The 21,311-nt window shown below is 35.8% G+C and overlaps 1 protein-coding gene across 4 annotated transcripts in view; it reads right to left on the minus strand.

Moving 5' to 3' along the window:
- The window catches only part of LOC123526739 (77 kDa echinoderm microtubule-associated protein-like), an 81,426-nt gene that overhangs the window by 14,422 nt on the left and 45,693 nt on the right, over positions 1 to 21,311 (minus strand). For 3 of the 4 annotated variants that reach the window (XM_053523157.1, XM_053523155.1, XM_053523158.1), the window contains 12 exons: positions 21,240 to 21,309; positions 20,861 to 20,962; positions 15,229 to 15,324; positions 10,190 to 10,357; positions 9,385 to 9,411; positions 6,688 to 6,831; positions 6,027 to 6,140; positions 5,243 to 5,380; positions 4,400 to 4,531; positions 3,440 to 3,605; positions 2,762 to 2,859; positions 292 to 379 (listed from right to left, as the gene is read on the minus strand). In XM_053523157.1, the coding sequence (XP_053379132.1) occupies positions 292 to 379; positions 2,762 to 2,859; positions 3,440 to 3,605; positions 4,400 to 4,531; positions 5,243 to 5,380; positions 6,027 to 6,140; positions 6,688 to 6,831; positions 9,385 to 9,411; positions 10,190 to 10,357; positions 15,229 to 15,324; positions 20,861 to 20,962; positions 21,240 to 21,309 (1,343 nt within the window). The remainder of the gene's footprint in view (positions 1 to 291; positions 380 to 2,761; positions 2,860 to 3,439; positions 3,606 to 4,399; positions 4,532 to 5,242; positions 5,381 to 6,026; positions 6,141 to 6,687; positions 6,832 to 9,384; positions 9,412 to 10,189; positions 10,358 to 15,228; positions 15,325 to 20,860; positions 20,963 to 21,239; positions 21,310 to 21,311) is intronic. The other variant, XM_053523156.1, reaches the window with a different exon arrangement.

Here is a 21,311-nt window from a genome sequence, read left to right on the forward strand (position 1 = left end):
TATTTCTATATATAATGCCTAAATTAAAACAAAGGTACTTTTAAACAACTGGCTGAATCATTTGGTCTATATGCTAATGGCAATACATGTATTTTGTACGAGATCAGAATCAAATAATTTTGGCCTTACGGTTAAAACAATTCTGAGATCAGTCTCAGTATATACTTTAAGACAAGTTTGTCATTTGTCAATTTCAAGGTTTTAATCCAATTGCTAGGATTTTGATTCCGGTATAAAACAATATTTTATATGCAGGGACCAGATTTACTTCACATATTTCGTGTTACTTACAGAACATGAGCTCATTATCAAATGAAGAACTCTGGATACACCTTCCGTCCTTTGACCAATCTAGATTCTGCACACCAGTCTTGTGACACTGAAACACAAAATACTCAGATATATAATAAACCATGTTTTTTTTTTCAGCAATGATTCTATGTGCATGAATATTCGCAATGTGTTACACATATACTGTAAAGAATGGCGTTATATGCTTTTTGATATTGACCAGTGATTGTCTGTCATTTGTAACATATGCTATGTTATCAACAGTCATGTATGTTTGTCATGTAATGTATCTTTTGTTTGTGTTGTTGTGTTTAACGTCATAATGCACAATTATAGGTCACGCTGAAGATGGTGGAGAAATTTCCCAGATGCCCCTCTCATTATTATCTCGGATGGGCACTAGGGTACAGAAATAGAATAGCACACTGTCAAGGACTCTTGTATTGAAGAACATAAATAAGTAGATTCTTCTGAAGCATGAACACAACCGAGCAAAATGAGAGCAGATTCGGTCTGACTGCTGTCCTATATGCAAAAATAACAATTAAAACTTTTATTAAATCAAGTAACATTCTTTCGTAGCTATAATATACTTGATGCCTTTTTCTTGTATTTTTGACCAGTACCCGCCTCTTGGATTGTGAAGACCGCGGTTAAAATCCACCCTCACCCGGATTGAAACAATAACAACATTTGAAATTTAAAAAGCAGCAATGTGGTTTCATGATTTGAGCCGCGCCATGAGAAAACCAACATAGTGCTGTTCGCTAACGGTTTCTCTAATAGCATACTAATTAGGATTTGAAAGCGAACAGCATGGATCCTGACCAGACTGCGCGGATGCTCATTTTTTTGTAAGCGCTGTAGAGTAATGTCCAAAAATGGGCTCTATGTTATTTTTTCGACACTATGAATCAATAAAAAAATTACCCTTCCTTCCGAATGATATTTTTTTCAGAAGATAAAAGGGTATTCATCGCTAGGGTGTAGATTCCTTTCATGTATGAAAGCGCATGTTTTCAACTAACTTATGTATACACCGACCGTCGGTGGTTATATCACTGTCCCTGCAAGGCCGCCAATAATGCCGGGAGGAGCACCTGGTGTCACCCCTCCACCACTAAAAAGCTACAAAATCGCCAAATGTCTTTAACTTGTGTCGGCGTGACTTAAAACTGAAACTGCTTTATTTGATTAAATGCCTTTTTTATACATAGTATATTCAATGGCGTTGTACATTAAATTAATTTTTTTTGATAAAAATATATACATAATGGTATCAAACAATGAAACACGACATATTTGACAAAATTATTATACAGTGCAAATTACAACATTGCGTATTATTCATACGTCGATCACACTACATATCTTCCATATTCAGTCCATCAATAGAGAAATAATCAAAACCATGATTCAAAGCTTCTAAAAACAGTGTTTCGAGCTTTTTTCTTAAAAAGCGTCTACTTATTTAGAATTTCTCACGTCTACTGGTAGTTTATTCCATAGTTTCGGCCCTACCGTTTGAAAACTTCTATTACTAAATGTTTTACGTTTGTTAAATGGTATCTCGTAACAAACTGTAACAGAGTCTGAAGACCTTAAACTACGTCTTGGTGCTTGCTCCGATAATAATTCAGTCAAGTAAGACGGAACTTGGCCAACTGAACTATTAAACATGACAGTTAGAATCTTAAATTCAATTCTAGCTTTGATAGGAAGCCAATGTAGTCGGAACAAAGCTTGTTTTGAACTGACGTACTTGCCGAGTCTTAAAACAAGTTTGGCACACATGTTTTGTATCCTTTGCATTTTCTGAACTTCACATTGAGGAATACCATACACTATTGCATTGCAATAATTTATATGTGAAATGACAAGTGATAATACAAGTAGCTTCCTTAGTAAGGTATTTTCTGATATTTTTTATTCTAAGATAATTAACCATTGCGGTCTGACATTTTCTCGTGAAATGATCCTTAAAACTAAGATTTTCATCTAAGAACGCCCCTAGGTACCTTATACAACGTGTTGGTTTGATTTTGTCACCAGCAATGTCAATTTCTGTTACTGAAGATTTATCAAGTTGCTGCCTACTACCGAATAAGATGATTTCGGTTTTTGACGTGTTCATTTAAAGTTTGTTACACAAACACAAAAACACAAACAAATAACTATATATGAGCCGCGCCATGAGAAAACCAACATAGTGGGTTTGCGACCAGCATGGATCCAGACCAGCCTGCGCATCCGCGCAGTCTGGTCAGGATCCATGCTGTTCGCTAACGGTTTCTCTAATTGCAATAGACTTTGAAAGCGAACAGCATGGACCCAGACCAGGCTACGCGGATGCGCAGGCTGGTCTGGATCCATGCTGGTCGCAAAGCCACTATGTTGGTTTTCTCATGGCGCGGCTCATATATAACTAAAATATAAAAGGTGATCACAAGTGACAAAACATTTAACTCACCGTTGAAGAGACTTTTATCTTATTAAACGTCTTTCTGTCTGGCATATGAAATACGCTGATAAAACCGTCGTTACAACCCATGGCAAGCAGCACTTCATCTGTAGAAAGTATAGAAATAACGGCTCTTAAAAAAACAGAGAATGTATTAGCAAATATTTTAATTCTTTTACTTAACATGATTCCTTTTAGGTTTGTTTTACAGAATTCTTTACTTTATGGAACTTGTTGCTAAACTTTGTAAGATGATGTAAAGCTGCTTTCATATATAAGACAACAGCTATGATTGTGCGAGTCATACCTTTAATTTAACGAGATTTAAAATCTAAAAAGTTTAAAAATTTAAAAGCATAAAAAAGTTGTTTGAAGAAACAGTACTTGTAATTTAATAATAAAAAAAAACTCTTTAAAATACATAATTTGCTCCACATATCAACTTTCAACTGTATTTTTTGTAGAAACATGAAAATATACCATAACACAGGCAGTTCAGACTGCCCTCCACCACATTCTCTCAAAGAATTTCCAGTAAATTCCATTTCTCTACAATGTCCGCAAATTCTATTATTAGTGGAGATGAAAAAAACTGTGGTACGCATAACTAAGAAAAAAAAGCCACTGAGGTTAACAGCGAGATTCTGCGGATTTTAGAAAATCCACGTGTCGTGTACTATTACATACCATGAGAAAAGGCAAGACATCCAATAGGCTCCTCCCCTATTTTCACGGTAGTTATGTTCATACCGTTAAAAGCATGGAGTATGTGAACAGTTCCTGTAGCTGTTCCTACAGCAACCAGATCAAATGTTTTTGTTTTTACCACCGTAGCTAATGATGTACAGGGATGCTGAAATAAAAAGTACATTTTGTAGATCTATTTGATCAATTATTAAAGATTAATCTTAAAGCTACTCGCCCAGAGTTTGGGTGAAATTTTCCAACATGTCAACATTCACCAAGTTTGGCATAAAATGTATGTATGATGCTGAAACATGATAAAGTGGGTACAAATAAAAGTAAGATATTTGTAAAAATGTAAGAAGAATGGAAATGTTCCGCATTATTTCAAAAGGTTTGCAACGGTATACTACCATCTGCACACTATTTTCGGTTACTTATAATCTTTATTTTATATATAAATAATATATTAATAATCATCTTGCAATAATCTTATATCAATAAGTTTGTACCACTTTTCACTTTCAGAGTACTCACTTTTCTATGGATTTACAAGAGAAATTATTTTTCGCTTAAAATATGTGGCTTAGTCACTTTAAGACGATGCAAAATATTTCTAAGTTTTGAGAATATGGTCCTTTGGTAGGAATTTTAATTTTTCACGTTTTACTACGATAGACAGCTGTATTCAAGGTAGAGAAGAGCCAAGATTCAGCAGTTAACTGTGTGCAAGACTGAACTGTCTTGTCATAAACCAGGGAGTAGGTATATCAAAATTCTATCTAACCTGAAACTATTTTTTTGGGCTAATGAATTATCAATTTTTATATCCGACATTCAGTATATAATGTCAGATGTAGAAATAAATGATTTGATTACATGAAACACTATAAGGTACTTTAAAGTCAAAGGATATTTTTACAAAACACACGGACCTTTGCCATTTCAAACCTAATGCTTTACCTCTACTTGCGTCCTCCATATAACTTTGTGGTTTGTCAGTCCCCACTTGTAGACCACTTGATCAAACCCGGCAGAAAAGAAAGTGGGCTCTATTTGGTGGGGCGCCACACACCACACACCGTCAGTGTGACCCTGTTATTTCATAAAATAGTAAGTCAATCATACAGAGCTGTCAATTGTTTCTTGTACAGTTGGGTGAGATACAAGATGCATAAACGATTCAGGCCCCGCTTAACTCATGGTATAAAACGCATCGTCAAAACCAGAACCATAAGATCAAAAGCGGAAAAAATGTCTTTAAAGACTCATAGTGCCTTTGAATAAGATGTGGTTGCCACATTTTCCTTTATAAACATAAAATAAATTACTTTCTTTTAAATTCTTTTTCCGATAAATTCTTCCTTTTTCATTTGTCGAAGGTTTGAATATTGCTAAATATACATGAATGTTTTATTAATTCTATTCTTTTTATTACCTCCCTTTATGGCTCTAACTATAACAGTCCATGCGCAATATTAAAAGTAGTGCTTTTCTAACGATGTAATTACGCATAACATCTATTTGGAAAGCTGTTTTATCTGCTTCTAGGATAAAGAAGCATTATGGACCTTTAAGTCTACTTCCTTAAGTTTATTTTTGATTTGTTTTTCATCCTCCCCCCACCCCAAAAAAAAGCGTTAACCTTAAACCAGTTTAAGACAAATGGGAGTATTAAAACACTCCTAATCTTTACACACTTCTCCCCCTTTACAGTAAAGAGGTAATAATGGTACTACCCGGGGAGGTAATACCTGTGGGGAGTTTTAGATATAAGAAACGAAGAATTGAATAAAACATTCTTACCTGAACGACATATTTGAATTTATGCTGTAATGAGCCGTCTAATATTGCATTTTTCGTCGTTCCAACATAAAGTCTTCCATCTGAACCTCCAGGCACATGGGGCACTAGCGTCATTATGTCACCTGCCGCCAGCGGGATCTGCATAAAATATTTTACACATTCAATAAGAATATACTTTAAAATGTGTAATGATTTCTTGTATAATAAACATTCCAATAAAACGTTGTATGCGTTCATGACTTGATGTGTTTTATACGCTGGCGCTCTCTTTCACGAATTCCGGTGAATGTGTACCGGAAATTGAAAAAAAAAAAACGTAAGGACAACGTTTAGTCGTTTGTTGTCCTTTTGATGTCTCACGAAACAACGAGAAGACGACAAATTTTAGGCGCCGTTATCGGCGTGTAGTATCTACCGTTCTTTCGTTCTGTCAGCCTCAATCGCCGTCTTTTCGTGTTTTCGCCGGCGAAAATACGACAGAACAAAAAGACGAAAACCCGAAATAACGACGAAAACGTCGTCTTTTCGCGCGGTATAATACTTGAAAATGAAAAGATTACGTTGGCTGAAATCAACCATCATAGGAAATGCTTTTCGTTTTGGAGATAGCTTGATTTCTATCATCGGGAACGAAACTAACAATTCATTGGTTTCTAACTTTGAATTAAAATTTGAAGAGCTTAAAGGAATGGTTTGGAGACCAATAAAGCTTAATCTAATTCTATAATTTTTGCTTCATCAGAAACCAACGATTATACTATACAAAATCATGTAAACGTTGTACCGGTCTTCTCTTCACAGCCCGGAAGTTATAGTAGGTATCCCAAGCTTTGATCTCATTCTCTGCCGCCGACAACAATGTGCCGTCTTCAATAAGGCATAGCGACATTACCGATCCCTGTAATATAACAATTACATATAAATAACAATTTAACTTTGCACTAAATCTAGCTAGTTCCACAAGTGACGGTAATGTAACGACCCCAAACAAAGTTTATATAAATTACGTGCTTTTCTATATATGCACGTGCATGATGAATGCTTTGTTTATGTTACGATAAAAAAAAAAAACGATTACCAAAAGTACATGTATATATTTACTTTATTCAACAACTGACTTGCAACGTTTATCCAAATTCAAAATAATATACACTCAAAAAGGTTACATTTCTACTTTTTATCATTTGTGCACGTATCTTTGTTTCTGACTGATGAGACGGTCGTTCAGTACTCTCAAAAATCTTCGCTATGCTTTGAATTCGTTAGTTTTTACAATACATATAGTTACGTAAAGTCATCTATACCGCCGGAAAATATGAAAATATAAACTGATGATGAGGGCTGTTTAATTACACAACGGGATAACAATCGTGGGTGAAACGTCAATATTTTTAAGACGGAAAAATATATTCTTTTTAATTATATAAAATGTTCGAATTGCTTACATTATGTGCTTGAATCGCGTGTTTGCAGGTGAAGTCATCAGATGGACCCCTGTCCCAGACCATTAGATGACCGCTAGAATCCCCGGTAACCACGTCACCGGACCTCAGGAAGGCAATACAGTTGATGGACATGGGAACGTCTTCCTATCAAACATGAATGGAATGTCATTGAATAGATTACACTCTTCTATGATACTGGAGATAACCGCAGACACTCGTCTTTTCATTGATATCGCGTGAATTATCTCCCTTTGCAATGAAAGCCCATCTGAATTTTTTTACATTAAAACCATAAACACGTATAAAAATATTCTATCATAAAAAATACCTGCTTCAGATTTTTATTTAGTTTTACAAAATAATTCTGAAAAATAAGTCTTCAACTGAAAATGATAAAACTGATATTAAACACTAATGCTTATTACAGATATTTCCAGGTTTTAAATGTTCTTTCTACACTGAAAATGAAGGTAAATTTTGCATCCATGTGCATCTGTGCAAGTTTTAACAGAATATGCGAATGAACGTGATAAATGTGTATTTAGAATTAGTCTTTAAAAAGGACTGGACCCCAGATTTTGTCTAAATGTGATATTTCTGGTGTGTGTGTTTTTTTTGTTTTTTTTTTTTTGGGGGGGGGGGGGGGGGGGGGGGGAGTGGAGGTCAGAAGTTTTACCGCTGATCCCCCTAACTGGTCAACCAACGAAAGTCTACGTTTGCTAGGAACTGTACTAAGTAAGTCTTAAAGAATCTGCCAAGGATTGATTTGCTGGAAGGAACTGATAAAAAAAACCAAAAAGCAAGTTGTACAATCAATAAAAAAAACCCCGGAAAATATAGATCAAATACAACGATACAATGACACCGTTAAGTACAATGGTGCAACATGTTACCAATATAATTATAACAGAACGTGACAACTGTCAATTTTGCAGCTAACTATTTTATGAGTTCATACATATAAATAATTTTACCTAAATCTAACGCATCTTCAATTCTAAATTAGAGGACTATGATGGACCTATATAACGCTCACCATGACTGAGTTTATGTCACAGCTCAAAAGGATAGAACAAGGAACATTTGTGTTGAATAACTTTGAATACTGACCTGCAGATTCAGTGGTGAAAATATTTCATCCATGATTATTTTTTTATATAAATCAAGAAGGTTTTTAACAATTTTAGTACAGTGCCACCGTTGGAACATTTCTGAATTACTTCAAAATCAGATAACACTCTTTGTAGATGGTCACATAAGACATTTCAAAATCGCTACAAAAATATACATTAAGGCTAACTGGCAGTCTTTGATAAGTCAGAGAATCGGTCAAGCAGTTTCTGAAACCATTTTTCAATTTTCGACAATGTACATACATAAACTAAAACATGACACGCTCTCTGGCGGCCATGTTTTTAACAAATGAAACTCATTTGAACAAGCTTGGTAGAAAACCAAACAAGGACCATTTCTGTGAAATTATTTAAAAATCGGAGAGATGGCTTAGAAGAATATGTGCAATCAAACGGAAATGTTTGAGTAAGATTGGACTATAACCTTCTAAGGAAGATCCAGGCCAGGCCAAATTTCATCAATTTCCAAGCAACGATGTATTTTTAAGAAGAATTTGTTTGCACCAAAAGGACGGACAGTCGGCAGAATACGGACGGTCAGCGATCACAGTACCTCAATTTGGACACGTTGTCTTCCACTGAGCTAAAACATGTTACAAAATTACACAGTGAAACCGAAAGCACAGCAATTGTGAAAGTAAAAAAATCAAACTCAGTACAGTTTATGACTGGCGAACCTATCAGGCGGCCTAAACAAATCTGCAACAGAAGCCGGCATATACTAGCTTAATTATGTAACGTGTAGTGCAACGCTAAGAAAGTGACACATATTTTCTATTTAATGTATACCAACCTTTCTCTTAACCTACAAAATGCGAAAGATGTGCAGTCTAGAGAACACGTTCATAAAAAGGTTAACCATTCAGGCTAAATTGTGTTTTGTCCATAGAAACATAGTACTTCCCAAAACACACTCAAGTATTTTGATATAACTTCCATCTTATACGTTTTAGCATTTCACTGTTTTTAAATTCATTTTTTTCTGGCATCTGATAGAGGAAAGTGTGGTGAATGTATATAAAATAAAAACAAAAATGTCCAAAAATGCCATTTCACCCCTTAGTATATCCTAAAGATCTGAAACCAAGCCAGTATGTAGAATAAACAAAACACATTTCGAAGAGTAAAAGCAAAAAGAGGCCTTTGTGCGTATAAACACAAGCAGATAGGCTTCTTTCGCCTTTATTCCCCCAGTTTGATAGCCTGACTACTTTCTAACATGTACATATTGGAGGGGCTGTTGTTTCAGCAATTCTTTTCGGTTCAGTAACTAGATGAAGTTGTTTTATGTTGTTTTTCTTTCCACTGTAAATCAAACAATTCAGTATATTTTGTTTATGTTTAACTGACTATAACTTACAAAGGGCACGCCGAAACAACAGTCACGCATATGTACAACCTAAGATAACTTTCTAGGTGCTATCATACCTTCGAACACTTTATGTTAACAAAAAAGTATACATGTCTTTATAAAGACTAACGCATGTTATTTTGCTTTATTAGGAAAGCCTTTTAATTAATAGATTATAACTAATATTAATTTAAAGGCGAACAAAAAACTCACAATTAAATGATCAGCGTAATTGTGGTCCTGAATATTTACATAACACATGTTAATCAAAGCAAAGAGATTTCACAGAAATTATAAAACTAAAACATGGTTTATCACGATACACTACCTTAACTAAAATCAATATTGATGGGAAAAAGAACAATATTTAAGTTTAATTCTTCGGATTAAACAATACTTATTCTCATAATTGTAATTGTTACAATGTTACAAATTTCAACATAGATGATTGAGTAGGAAGCAATAAGCCTTTCTTAAAAGAAACTCTCTCCCTTAAATACATTAAATGACTATTATCAGGGAAATTACTTTGGAATAATGCTAAGAATGTAGTGATTAACATTTGAACATTTACAGGTTTTGACTTATACTTTTGAAACAGACGATTTTGTCCATCATTTTACTCATGTCACTGTCAGATCAAAGTTGTTTTAACCCTTAGCCTGCTGGCGGCAAGTGTTTCTGCCATTGCGACCAGTGCAGACCAAGATCAGCCTGCACATCCGTGCAGTCTGATCATGGTCTGCACTGTTCGCCATTCATTCAGTACATTTTTGGTAAGCACCCCTTTTAACAGTTAATGGTACTGTCCAAATTGAAAGATGGACAAGTTCATTATAGAAATTTAGCAGGGTAAGGGTTAATGTTAAACGAATAAACCATCTTCATTTACATTAACGATTTTGAATCAATGAAATAATTCAGTAAACATATAACCAGTAGAATATTACTTTTAAGTGTTACATAAATTCCATAAAATCTTATTGTGAACTTTGCAAATACAATCTTAATTATTTACCTCGAAAATTCCACTTTTCCGGTCTCTCAAGATCTTTGGTTGTTCCGTACGTGCCACGTCATAGAATATTTTCCAGAAGTAAATATGACGTGCTCCGTATGTGATCAAGATGCTAGTGTTTTGACCGTCCGGGTAAAAACAGGCACTGTGAACTGCATCTGTTGAGGTCTAGAAAATGCACAGTTGAACGTATAAATTTTTACAATATTTGTTACTTCCCTTGATTTAACAGCATCCATTTGCAATTCAATATATTATTATCATTCAAATACATTTTGATTTAGTGTAGTTTAAAAACAGAAATGTTTTATATTATTTCTGTATCATTTTATTATAATAAGCGGAAATAGTAGCATGGTGACAAAAAAATGGAACTATGAGGTAATCTTTATAACTATACCAAAACGTATTTTAACCTTTACCCTGCTAAAATTCTAAAATGGACTGGTCTATCATTCAATTTGGACAGCACCATTTATTATTTAAAGGGGTGTTCACTGAAAATTTACTGTCTGAATTAAAAGCGGACATTGTAGACCGAGAGATGTACACGCTGATCTTGGTCTGCACTGGTCGCAAAGGCAGAATCGCCGCTTGCCACCAGCAGACTAAAGGGTAAAGACGTGACTTCATGAGGTCGGCTGACACGAGAAGTGATACAGAATGGCAGCAAGTACACATCCAACAAAGGACCTACACTTCTCTCGACGGTTAAGGGGAAAAAAGGAATGCTAGCTAGAGACAGGGTGGATAAAACATTAACAATATGACAGAGCCACAGGTTACAACATTTCATATACAAAAAGAAAACATAAACTAAACCTCGGTGAAACATGACAATATCAATTTGTTTTACATGAAAATGAATGACAAGTAATTACTAACAGCACCCGATGATAATACGTGTCTTAATGTGCCAAAGGGTGTGGGAGGTACTGCATATTTCATTTACCTCTAATGAACAGACTCTGCTATTTCTTTTAGCTTGCCTGCAATCTATGCTTCCAAAGGATCTACATTTTTATGTAAGAAATAAAATACTTGACGATTTTTCTAACTCCTCACTTTCCTCACCTTTATTTTTCTTTTTTTCTTTTTTTTTTTCTTTTTGCTTTTATGTTGTTTTTTTTTTTCTCTGGCATATATTTACAAACAAATGAAAATTAGAAAAATATGTTTTAAATTAATGTTGTTTTTTTAAAGAAAACATAAGAACGATAACAACCGGATATAGTTCATTCAGCCGTTACAATAATCTAATCCAAAAAATCAGTTAAACGCTGATGAGGCACTTACCGCGTGTGGAATTAATGTATTGAAACAATCATGCACTTATTTTAACGCCGTTAAGTTGCAATAAAACATCCGTCAATATTTTCCATATTTACAGGTAAATTTTACTTCAGGCCTGTGACGCCACTGATGACTGGCGTAGCGATAAAAAGTTTACTCGGCCTTATGAACAAAGCCTGGTTAAAATGAATATCAATATGCAATAAAATTGATTATTACTTTTGCACGAGAAATATGCACTCATTATTTATATAAAGCCCATAATGTCAAGCAGTAACTTCCCGGCAGAACTCGTACATATCTGGTAAGCTACTATAGCAAAACTTGCAGAATAGTATACGCTGTCCAAACAAATGTTGGCTTATTTATAGTCGCGACCGATAACTTATGTGGGCGACTCTTTCAACAGACTGCTAGAAGTCTTAGTTAGAGGAAAGTGCAAGATACAGAAAACGGAAGTTTCCCTGGTTCTGTAACTTGCTAGGTGTAAAACAACCATACACGGGATTTTTTTTTATTTCAATGTTAGTATAATTTTAGGTGGTTGAGCTGAGGCTCGAAAACACGAGCCCTGGTTTGTGTTACCACTGAGTGTCATTTTGTGACCTTTTACTTCAAGGATGACCTTATTGTATCTGCCGCGACCGAATGTCCTGATATCCTTTTATTATGGTTGTCGTGCTTTATTATTTAGTGTGGAGCTGGAAAGGAGTGGTTATACGCCTGCGGAATAACTTTCCCCAGTGAATTATTACACGCAGTGTAAAATATAATAAAACACGGCGCTTCTACATATCATTCCAATTCTAATATTTCTTTTATGTGACAAGGAAACAATTTTTTATGGCACATATATATGACGCCCAATATTGTGGGCTGACGTGACGTCAGCGCGTGACCGTGTTAAAATGTGTTAAATAGCTGGGGTAACACAACCATGGGAATAATTAAGGAGCGCGTAAACGTGTGTTATTCTGTTCCCGTAATCTTTTCAGGGTCTTTCATATTAATTAAATTATTATGATATAAATAGTATATCAGGTTTGGTAGCACCCTATCTGGGCGTCTGTACGGCGCCTATATGGCGCCAAATAGTAAACTGAAGTGACCACGATATTGCCGTGTTTTTTAAACAAAATGTGCATGGTGTTTTCATATTAGAATATCGGTTATAAATAGGCCGCGTAGAATTCCACATGCGTGTAACCTTTTTGTCGTCATGTTTAAATATATTAAAACCAACGTTTCTAACATTCAAACATATATGTGAATCAAACATAAATGTGAATTAACGTGACGTTCATTCAAAGACACGTGAGTAAATTGCACTTACAAATACAACAAAATTAATAATAAACAATAATAAACTCAGAATGCATGACAGCTTCACTATTGAACCCTTATTTATTCGTTGTCATATCAAGGCCACAAAAACAAAGCTCGTTTCAGAAATAAGAATACATAGTATCTAATGTGGGTAAAATCTATCTTTCATGCATGGAACTCCTACCGTTTCCCTGGCAATATAGTCTAAGGCCTACAAGAAACAATTCTAATGTTTAAATAACTATTTCCACCACTTATCCTTTTATTGCGCATGATTACACTTTAAAGTAGTGGACTGGTTATATCAATCGGCAATTTTCGTCCATTTTCGTAATCTCGTGCGCTGTTTCGGCATCCTTCGGTCATTACCAAAAAAGTGCTTAGTCATATCAACCGGAAAGAGCCGAAACACGTACCCAAACGGAAAATCCCGATTGTCATTAGTGGCCCACTACCTTAAATAATTTAACTGCTTAATTACGCTTAATTCTACATTACTTTAATCACTCATCACTTGACTTCATATGCTTAATGCAAGACGGAACATCTATCAGTTAATTAAACATTAATATATCACAAAAATCATCAGATAAAAAGTGCGAAAATACTATTGCTGATATTAAGTTGTCTCAGTTTTTACACGTGCACATCTATAGATTTTCATATTTTAAAAAGAGAATTCATACTAAAATTATCTTCCCTAAAACACCATCAATTTTGTTGTGTAAGTTTTTGCCTACAATGTACACAATTTCCAAATTTTGGAAAGAGACTCCAGTGTGAGAACATGATAAAAGTACCATTTCTAAAATACAGCCGACTCTCCCGTACTTCTATATTGTTATTCAGGCTGCGGAATGTCAAAACAATAAGAATAAATTGATATTTTTGAATTATGTCAAAGTGTGAAAAAATGACATTTTTCAATGAAGTAAAACCGACATTAAATTTCTTCAATGATGTCATAGTGAGAAAAAATGACATTTTTCAATGATGTCAAAGTGATAAACAGATATAGAATAGAATGATAGCCACACGTAAACACAATGTGTCATGCAATTTACCTTCTGTTCACAGAGAGAATTGTAAAGAAAAAACGGAGTAAATACGTTTAGTAATTCTAGCTCACAACAAATTAAACCAAGATTTTAAATACAAATAAAATTACTTCTATTTTCAAAACTATATCATCAATGACGATTTTATTAGAAATTCTACATTCCTAGGTTGCTACAACAGCATCGAATTTCCCTTTCCAATAGCACTCTACTTTCTCGTCTATTTAAATTCCCCATAAATAACTAAAACACTAAACAAAACACAACAGTCTATTTCTTCTATGAATGTTCAAGATATACACAAAAATCTGCTTATACCTCTTATTTTCTTTTAATTCCGAACCCAAGTCACATGATTATGCATGTTCACGTGAAATAATACATGAGTAGCCACACCACTCCTACCTATAATCTTTATTCCCGACGAACACAAAAACCTTTACCATACCCCTTCTGTCCCTTCTATCCAAATCCCACATTGTACATTCCCGATGAACCAAAACCTTACCATACCCCTTCTGTCCCTTCTATCCAAATCCCACATTGTACATTCCCGATGAACAAAAAAAAAACCTTACCATACCCCTTCTGTCCCTTCTAGCCAAATCCCACATTGTACATTCCCGATGAACCAACAAAAAAACAACCTTACCATACCCCTTCTGTCCCTTCTATACGAATCCCACAATGTACATTCCCGATAAGAACAAAAATGCTAACCTTTTACATTTATTCCATCCTATACAAATTTTATATTACATGTTCCAGTCTAACACCAAAACACTAGTGCCTTTCACCTTTTCTTAAATCCCACTCACTCCCCCCCCTCCCCCCCCCCCCCCCCCAAAAAAAAAACCATCTAAACCATAACAGCATCTCCCTTTTTTTTCAAAAAGCTACCTTTAAAGTTATCACACTTGTTAGTAATAACGTTTTTGCTAGCATTTATTTGCCTACCTCAATATTTTCTAATTCGTCAACGGCCTGTTTAATAATATGAGTATGCAAATATGATCACAAGGCACATTCATGGCATTGTCAGGTAAAACTGTATACGAAATTGTTAGGTATTTTTACATATAAAACATACATCTTACGTTCATGTACATTAAATTTAGTTTGTTCATTCTATAACTTGCAAAAAAAAAAAAAAAAATAAATACAATTAAATTAAATTAAAAAACTACAACATATGAACGAATGTTACTCGACAGTTTCCCAGCTTATGACCTTTTAAAGTGTGAATGTTTTTTTTTAAATAAATAAATGATAGATAAAATGTAAATTAAGAGCGATGGTGACAGCTTTATATATGCATAAGAGTTTTCACTTCAAAATAATCATAATTTAGCCTTTCCGTACCATAGTCCGTGCCACAACATTTCCTGAGTCCCAGTCCCAAACGCTCAGCATGTGTTTTTCGCTTCCATCAAGCGCGCACATGTAGATACCAGATTTCTAAGATAAAGAAGTTAAAAATAATTGTTTATTAGATCAGAAACAATTATGAAACAATAAAATTGTAAACATTGGAGCCTGCACATGCTGTTTCAGTTTTTACAAATATCAACTTTAATATGGATTTAGACTACACTCAACATGTTTTGTTTGTTGTCGGATTAAACGTCGCACCGGCACAATTATAGGTCATATGGCGACTTTCCAACTTTGATAGTGGAGGAAGACTCAATATGCCCCTTCAAACATTATTTCATCACGAGCGGGCAGCTGGATAGAACCACCGACCTTCCGTAAGCCGGACGGATGGCTTCCTCACATGAAGAATTCAACGCCCAGATTTTAACCACGGTGGCCCTGCACTCATTATGTACAAATATTTGTTTATGGTTGACAAAAACCTTTATCTAAAACTTCCAGGATTTTTTATCTTATAAAAATTTCATTGTATGTAAGCCTCCTTTACATACATTTTTGGAAACGACTTTCAAATCATTAAACGTAAAAAACAAAACTAATCATAGTGGCGATAAGGTGTAATTATAAATAACACTCTATTCATTGTTCCCTATAGCTACTCTACGGAACCGTTCAACAAATGTCTGATGATAATTCTCATTGCAAAAATAAGGGCATGCACTTACTATTATGGCGGCTATTAAAAAGTCTATGATGCGACACGCGCAAACAGTGAATAATTTTAACATTTAAAAGCAGTAAAATGTTTGATCACAGGGCGGTTATCCCTGGATGTATAGTAGTCGCAACTTGACCGCGATGGTTGACCTTCAGCTGATTATTCATATCCATTATTTCATTGTAGAAATAAAGGGTAATTAGGGTAGCCATGTATACTTTTATGGAATAAGTTTGTATACAGTGCACGATCAAAGTACGTTTACTTATATTTGATCAGTTAAAACTTTCCAATACACTAATTTATAATTACACAAATTTATATTTCCACTTTCTCATGCAGCTCGTGTTTTACGTACACTCCTTTTCAATAATAGGTTGTCCCTTATTATGTATTATAATACAAAGGTCAACCATCGGGTCAAGTTGCGTCCACTATACACTTATTTAAGTACAATGTTTTGATTCCTGAAGTGGAATGCATGTTTTTGAAGGTATATGCATTATGCTTTGTGCTGTTTTACCTCTAAAGGGACAGACGTAATATCATTTCAATTATTGATGTTGTGGGAAACATCATTAGTACAGTTTTCTGTTTGGTGCATGCAGAATTAATGTCTTTTGTAACGCAAAACTGATGAAAAGATAAAATTTCGCACCTGGAAATTAAATTTTGATTTGACTCTGATCATGTTTTCAGTAAATTTTTAATCGATATGCTCTGAAGGCCTTCAATGTAATAAAAAACTATTTTTACGTATGAGTACTGCATATGATATAATAGTTAACGTAAACGTATACATGCGCGATTGTTGCAGAAAGCTTTAGCGCCCCTCTGATGATTTCCAGTAAAGATTTTAAACAATGTTTGTGGTAACGTTAAATGTCGCAACGCCGCTAAATGTCGCAACCACCGTTAAATGTCGCAAGGTTGACGTTAAATGTCGCAAAATCGTCTGCCGCTAAATGTCGCACATTTAACGTTAAATGTCGCAAAAATTTGCCCGCCGTTATATGTCGCAAAACCAACGCTAAATGTCGCACTTCCTGTTTGACACTATGACTATCAATTCCTTGTGTATATTTACTTTTTTGAGGGAAGAAAAAATAACAGGTTTATGTAATACAAATAATTATCTTAATGATAAGTGCTATTACGTATAGCAACAAGAGGGCCTTGTTACCCCTAGATCCTCACCTGAGTTCCACACCTTGCTTGAACAGTCACGCAAGAAAAATATTTGTGAAATTATTTTGTAATAGGGCCAGTGTTTTAGGACAGACATATTCTGAGGTTTCTTCTAACTAAATACGATTTGGTAATAGTGTTGTAACTATGTTTGTGGGGGTTGGGTATGGGTGGGGAACGGGGTGAATAACGACACAGAAATCTAAGAGACAAACACACAGCACCAAGACAATTAATAGAAAATATAAATATTTACATTTTGAAGGGGGGGGGGGGGGGGGGGAGAGAGATGGGGTTATGTGTGGGTAGGCGGAAAAATATGATAATGAGGGGAATGAGACTAAACCAAACAATTTTAAGAGACTAAAAGTAAAATAATATCAAAATTCCCGCTTTACCTGAAAGAATGTACAGAGGGTCACATAGGATCTTACCCCGCCATTGAAGCTTGATAGTTACCTTACGACTTAAAATGTAAACCTCCAAACAAAGAAACAGAACCCATGGCTGATTAATAGAATATCTTCGTTTTCTACAACTGGTACAAAACACAGTCTTCGTGTCGCGTAGTTGAACATCCTGTTGTGTAACAGGCCTGGATTGCTGCCTGAGCCGATTCCCCCCCCCCACCCCAAACCCCACCCTTGTTGGCTTACTAGTGACTTATACTCATTGCACCCAACTATTTTGGAAATAATATATTCTCAAAATGTAGACCCAAAACGCCCCAGACGCGAACATTTTATACTTATATTTTAAAATTCCCCAGGGGGAAGAACCCTTGACCCCTTAAAATGGGAATGGGGGGTGCGGGGGGGGGGGGGGGGTGAGTACCCATCCAGTACCTTTAAATTAAGAAACAAATGCACCAGAGGCAACCATTTTATACCTGTTTTTCAAACTTTCCCGGGGAGAGACCCTGAGCCCTGGAAAATGACAGGGATAACCCCTCCCATACGCCGAAATTTTGAACAAAAAATGCAATAAAAGTCCAGCATTCCATACTTGTATTTCAAAATTGTCAATGGGAAAAGACCCTAACCACCTAAAATAAGGGGAGTGACCCTCTAGAACGTACCTAAAAATAGACAAAAATGCACCACAGGCCAACATTTTATACCTGTATATAAAAAACTTCCCCACAAATACGGACAGAGGAACCCCATGCCTACCGCACGTCGCCGGTGAGGTTTTTGTTTTAAACTGGTGCCCCCGCCCCCATCTTCCATCAACAATTTCTGGCCCCCGGCCTGTTTTGTAACGAAATTCAGGTCGACTAAAGACATGCGATACAACGCGCGACAATACGGAGCTCGAGCTTAATGTCTCATGAGCTAAACAGGACTCCATAGAATTACATAGTTCAGACCTGAAATAAATCTAGTACTGTGGCGAGTACCATGTTAGTGCTCAAACCTTTAGATATGAAATATTTAAGGCATGTATGGTGCGGAACCACTGAAAAGCAAACGTTCAGATTAGAGTGAAAGGTCAATTCAGCCCTTCCCATATCAAGCATGCATTACCCAGTCTTATCTCTAAGTTGTAAAGACTGTTTAACTTACCTTATTTTGCTGTGCGACATTTAGCGTTGGTGTTGCGACATATAACGGTGGGCAAGTTTTTGCGACATTTAACGTTAAAGGTGTGACATTTAGCGGCAGACGATTTTGCGACATTTAGCGGTGGTTGCGACATTTAACGTCAACCTTGCGACATTTAACGGTGGTTGCGACATTTAGCGGCGTTGCGACATTTAACGCTGCCACATTTGGCGGCGTTGCGACATTTAACGTTGCCACAATGTTCTTTATTCATACGGTTATAATTTAAACGGCAAACTCGAAAAAGATTTTATATAAAATCTCTTCACAGCCATTAATTCCTGCACATACAGAGCTAGCGGGATATGATATATGGGTGCAAATAACTTGTCAAATAAAACAAGTCAGTTTGTTTGTTTGTTTGTTTGGAGTTTAACGCCATTTTACAACAGTATTTCAGTTATGTAACGGCGGGCAGTTAACATAACCGATGGTCCTGGATTCTGTACCAGTACAAACCTGTTCTCCGCAAGTAACTGCCAACTTCCCCACATGAATTAGAGGTGGAGGACGAATGATGTCAGACACAATGTCTTTTATCAAATTGCCACGAAGAACATACACCCCGCCCACAACAGGTCAGAGTGCTTGGTCGAATGATATCAGGGACTTTTGTAATATCTGCGTTAGTAACGAATGATTACATTGCATTTGCAGACACTTGTAAAAAATAAATTCTCAAGTTTCGCCGAAATTTATTGTTTTATCTGAAAAAAGATAAGAGTGACTTAAGCGTATTTACAATGTCCATATTTTCATCGACATTACTGTATAGTAATAAGTAGAAGTGAGAAACACAGAAAATGTATATAGACAGATCTATGTATATGTTATGGTTAAAAGTTTAGATATTTAGAGAATGATTATAACATGAGCCGCGCCATGAGAAAACCAACATAGTGCATTTGCGGCCAGCATGGACCCAGACAAGCCTGCGCATCCGCGCAGTCTGGTCAGGATCAATGCTGTTCGCTTTCAAAGCCTATAGTAATTAGAGAAACCGTTAGCGAACAGCCTGGATCCTGACCAGACTGCGCGGCTGGTCTGGATCCAGGCTGGTCGCAATCGCACTATGTTAATTTTCTCATGGCGTGGCTCACATTATGCTTTCTTAAAATATAAAGCTTAAATAACTTGAAAGTACAGAACATACTCAGGCCAACGTTAATTTTGGACGCAATATCAAATTTAGATATCGGCGGGTTTATCCCTTGGGGACGTGCTTTATACGGACAGAAAATGAATATTTCATGTACAATTAGTTTTTCGCTGAAATAACGGATTGTTATATACATATTTGATTTAATTCAACCATCTGTAAAGATTGGATCGCTCATTTAAATGGTATTGTTTAACGGTAACTGCTTAGTGACGTTGGCCTTTTTTACTTTTGACTGATAACTTTTCGTGATAAAACGCATAATTTACATTCTGTTAACATTCTTTCTTAATAATCTCACGAGAAAACTATAATACAAGAATTGTATCCACATATGAGCCGCACCATGAGAAAACCAACATAATGCGTTTGCGACCAGCATGGATCCAGACCTGGTCTGAATCCATGCTGGTCGCAAACGCACTATGTTGGTTTTCTCATGGTGCGGCTCATATACTTATACGCCACTTTTTGAAATATATTGCTACGGCTTTCTAATGTGTCAAAATTCAAAAAGCCACATCTTCCATTTACTCGAATCATGTATACAAACATAATTTACCAATATAAAAGCGAGTGTATACATATTTATATATTAAGTCAGAGCATCCCTTAAAAATAAGCTCTTCTTTATTTTTGTTTGTATATAAGTTTATTTATAGTCGCCGCCGGTAAACCATATGGGCGACTCCTCCAGAAGAGTGTTAGTAATCTTAGTGGAAGGATAGTGCAAGATACAGAAGACACTCCAATTCAAGAAACTTTCCTGGTTCTTTAGCGTGCCAGGTGTAAAGCATCCATACAAGAAACTCTTATCCCAAAGTTAGTAATTTTTAATTGGAGAAGCGGGGGCTCGAACTCACGACCCCTGGTTTTCTAGTCAAACAGTGTTACCACTGGACACTCAGCTTCGTCAATATTTGAACACAATACTCAAGGGCTACTTACATCCTGGGAAAATCCTATAGACACTACCCCACCATGAAACACACCGAGCCCAATCACAGAGTGTGTGCTCAGTGAAACTCCGTCCCATATCCGTATGTGTGACTAGTAAAATAAAAATAATACGATGTTTAGAACGTAAGTGTTCTGTCCGGCCTTTGTTGCCACACAGATACTGAAAGAGCTCCCGATTCGAAGGCAGCTGTCGGCCATCGCACTTGGCAGCAAGCTGTACAGTTTATTTTAAACAACAGTTTTGACCTCTTTTCTTGAAACAAAACAAAATGTTACGTACAATGGATAAAAAATATTGTAGTAGAACATAGGCAAGTAATACAGTTTCTAGTTTTTGTATACGATATCTATTATGAATATTAATTACCGCATGCTCCGATTGCTTGCCGTGCATCTGTCCTGTTGCAACCAAGCACTGACTTGGATGTATCGTCATACT

Source organism: Mercenaria mercenaria, chromosome 14 (assembly GCF_021730395.1).
Source record: "Mercenaria mercenaria strain notata chromosome 14, MADL_Memer_1, whole genome shotgun sequence".
NCBI classification, from domain to species: domain Eukaryota; kingdom Metazoa; phylum Mollusca; class Bivalvia; order Venerida; family Veneridae; genus Mercenaria; species Mercenaria mercenaria.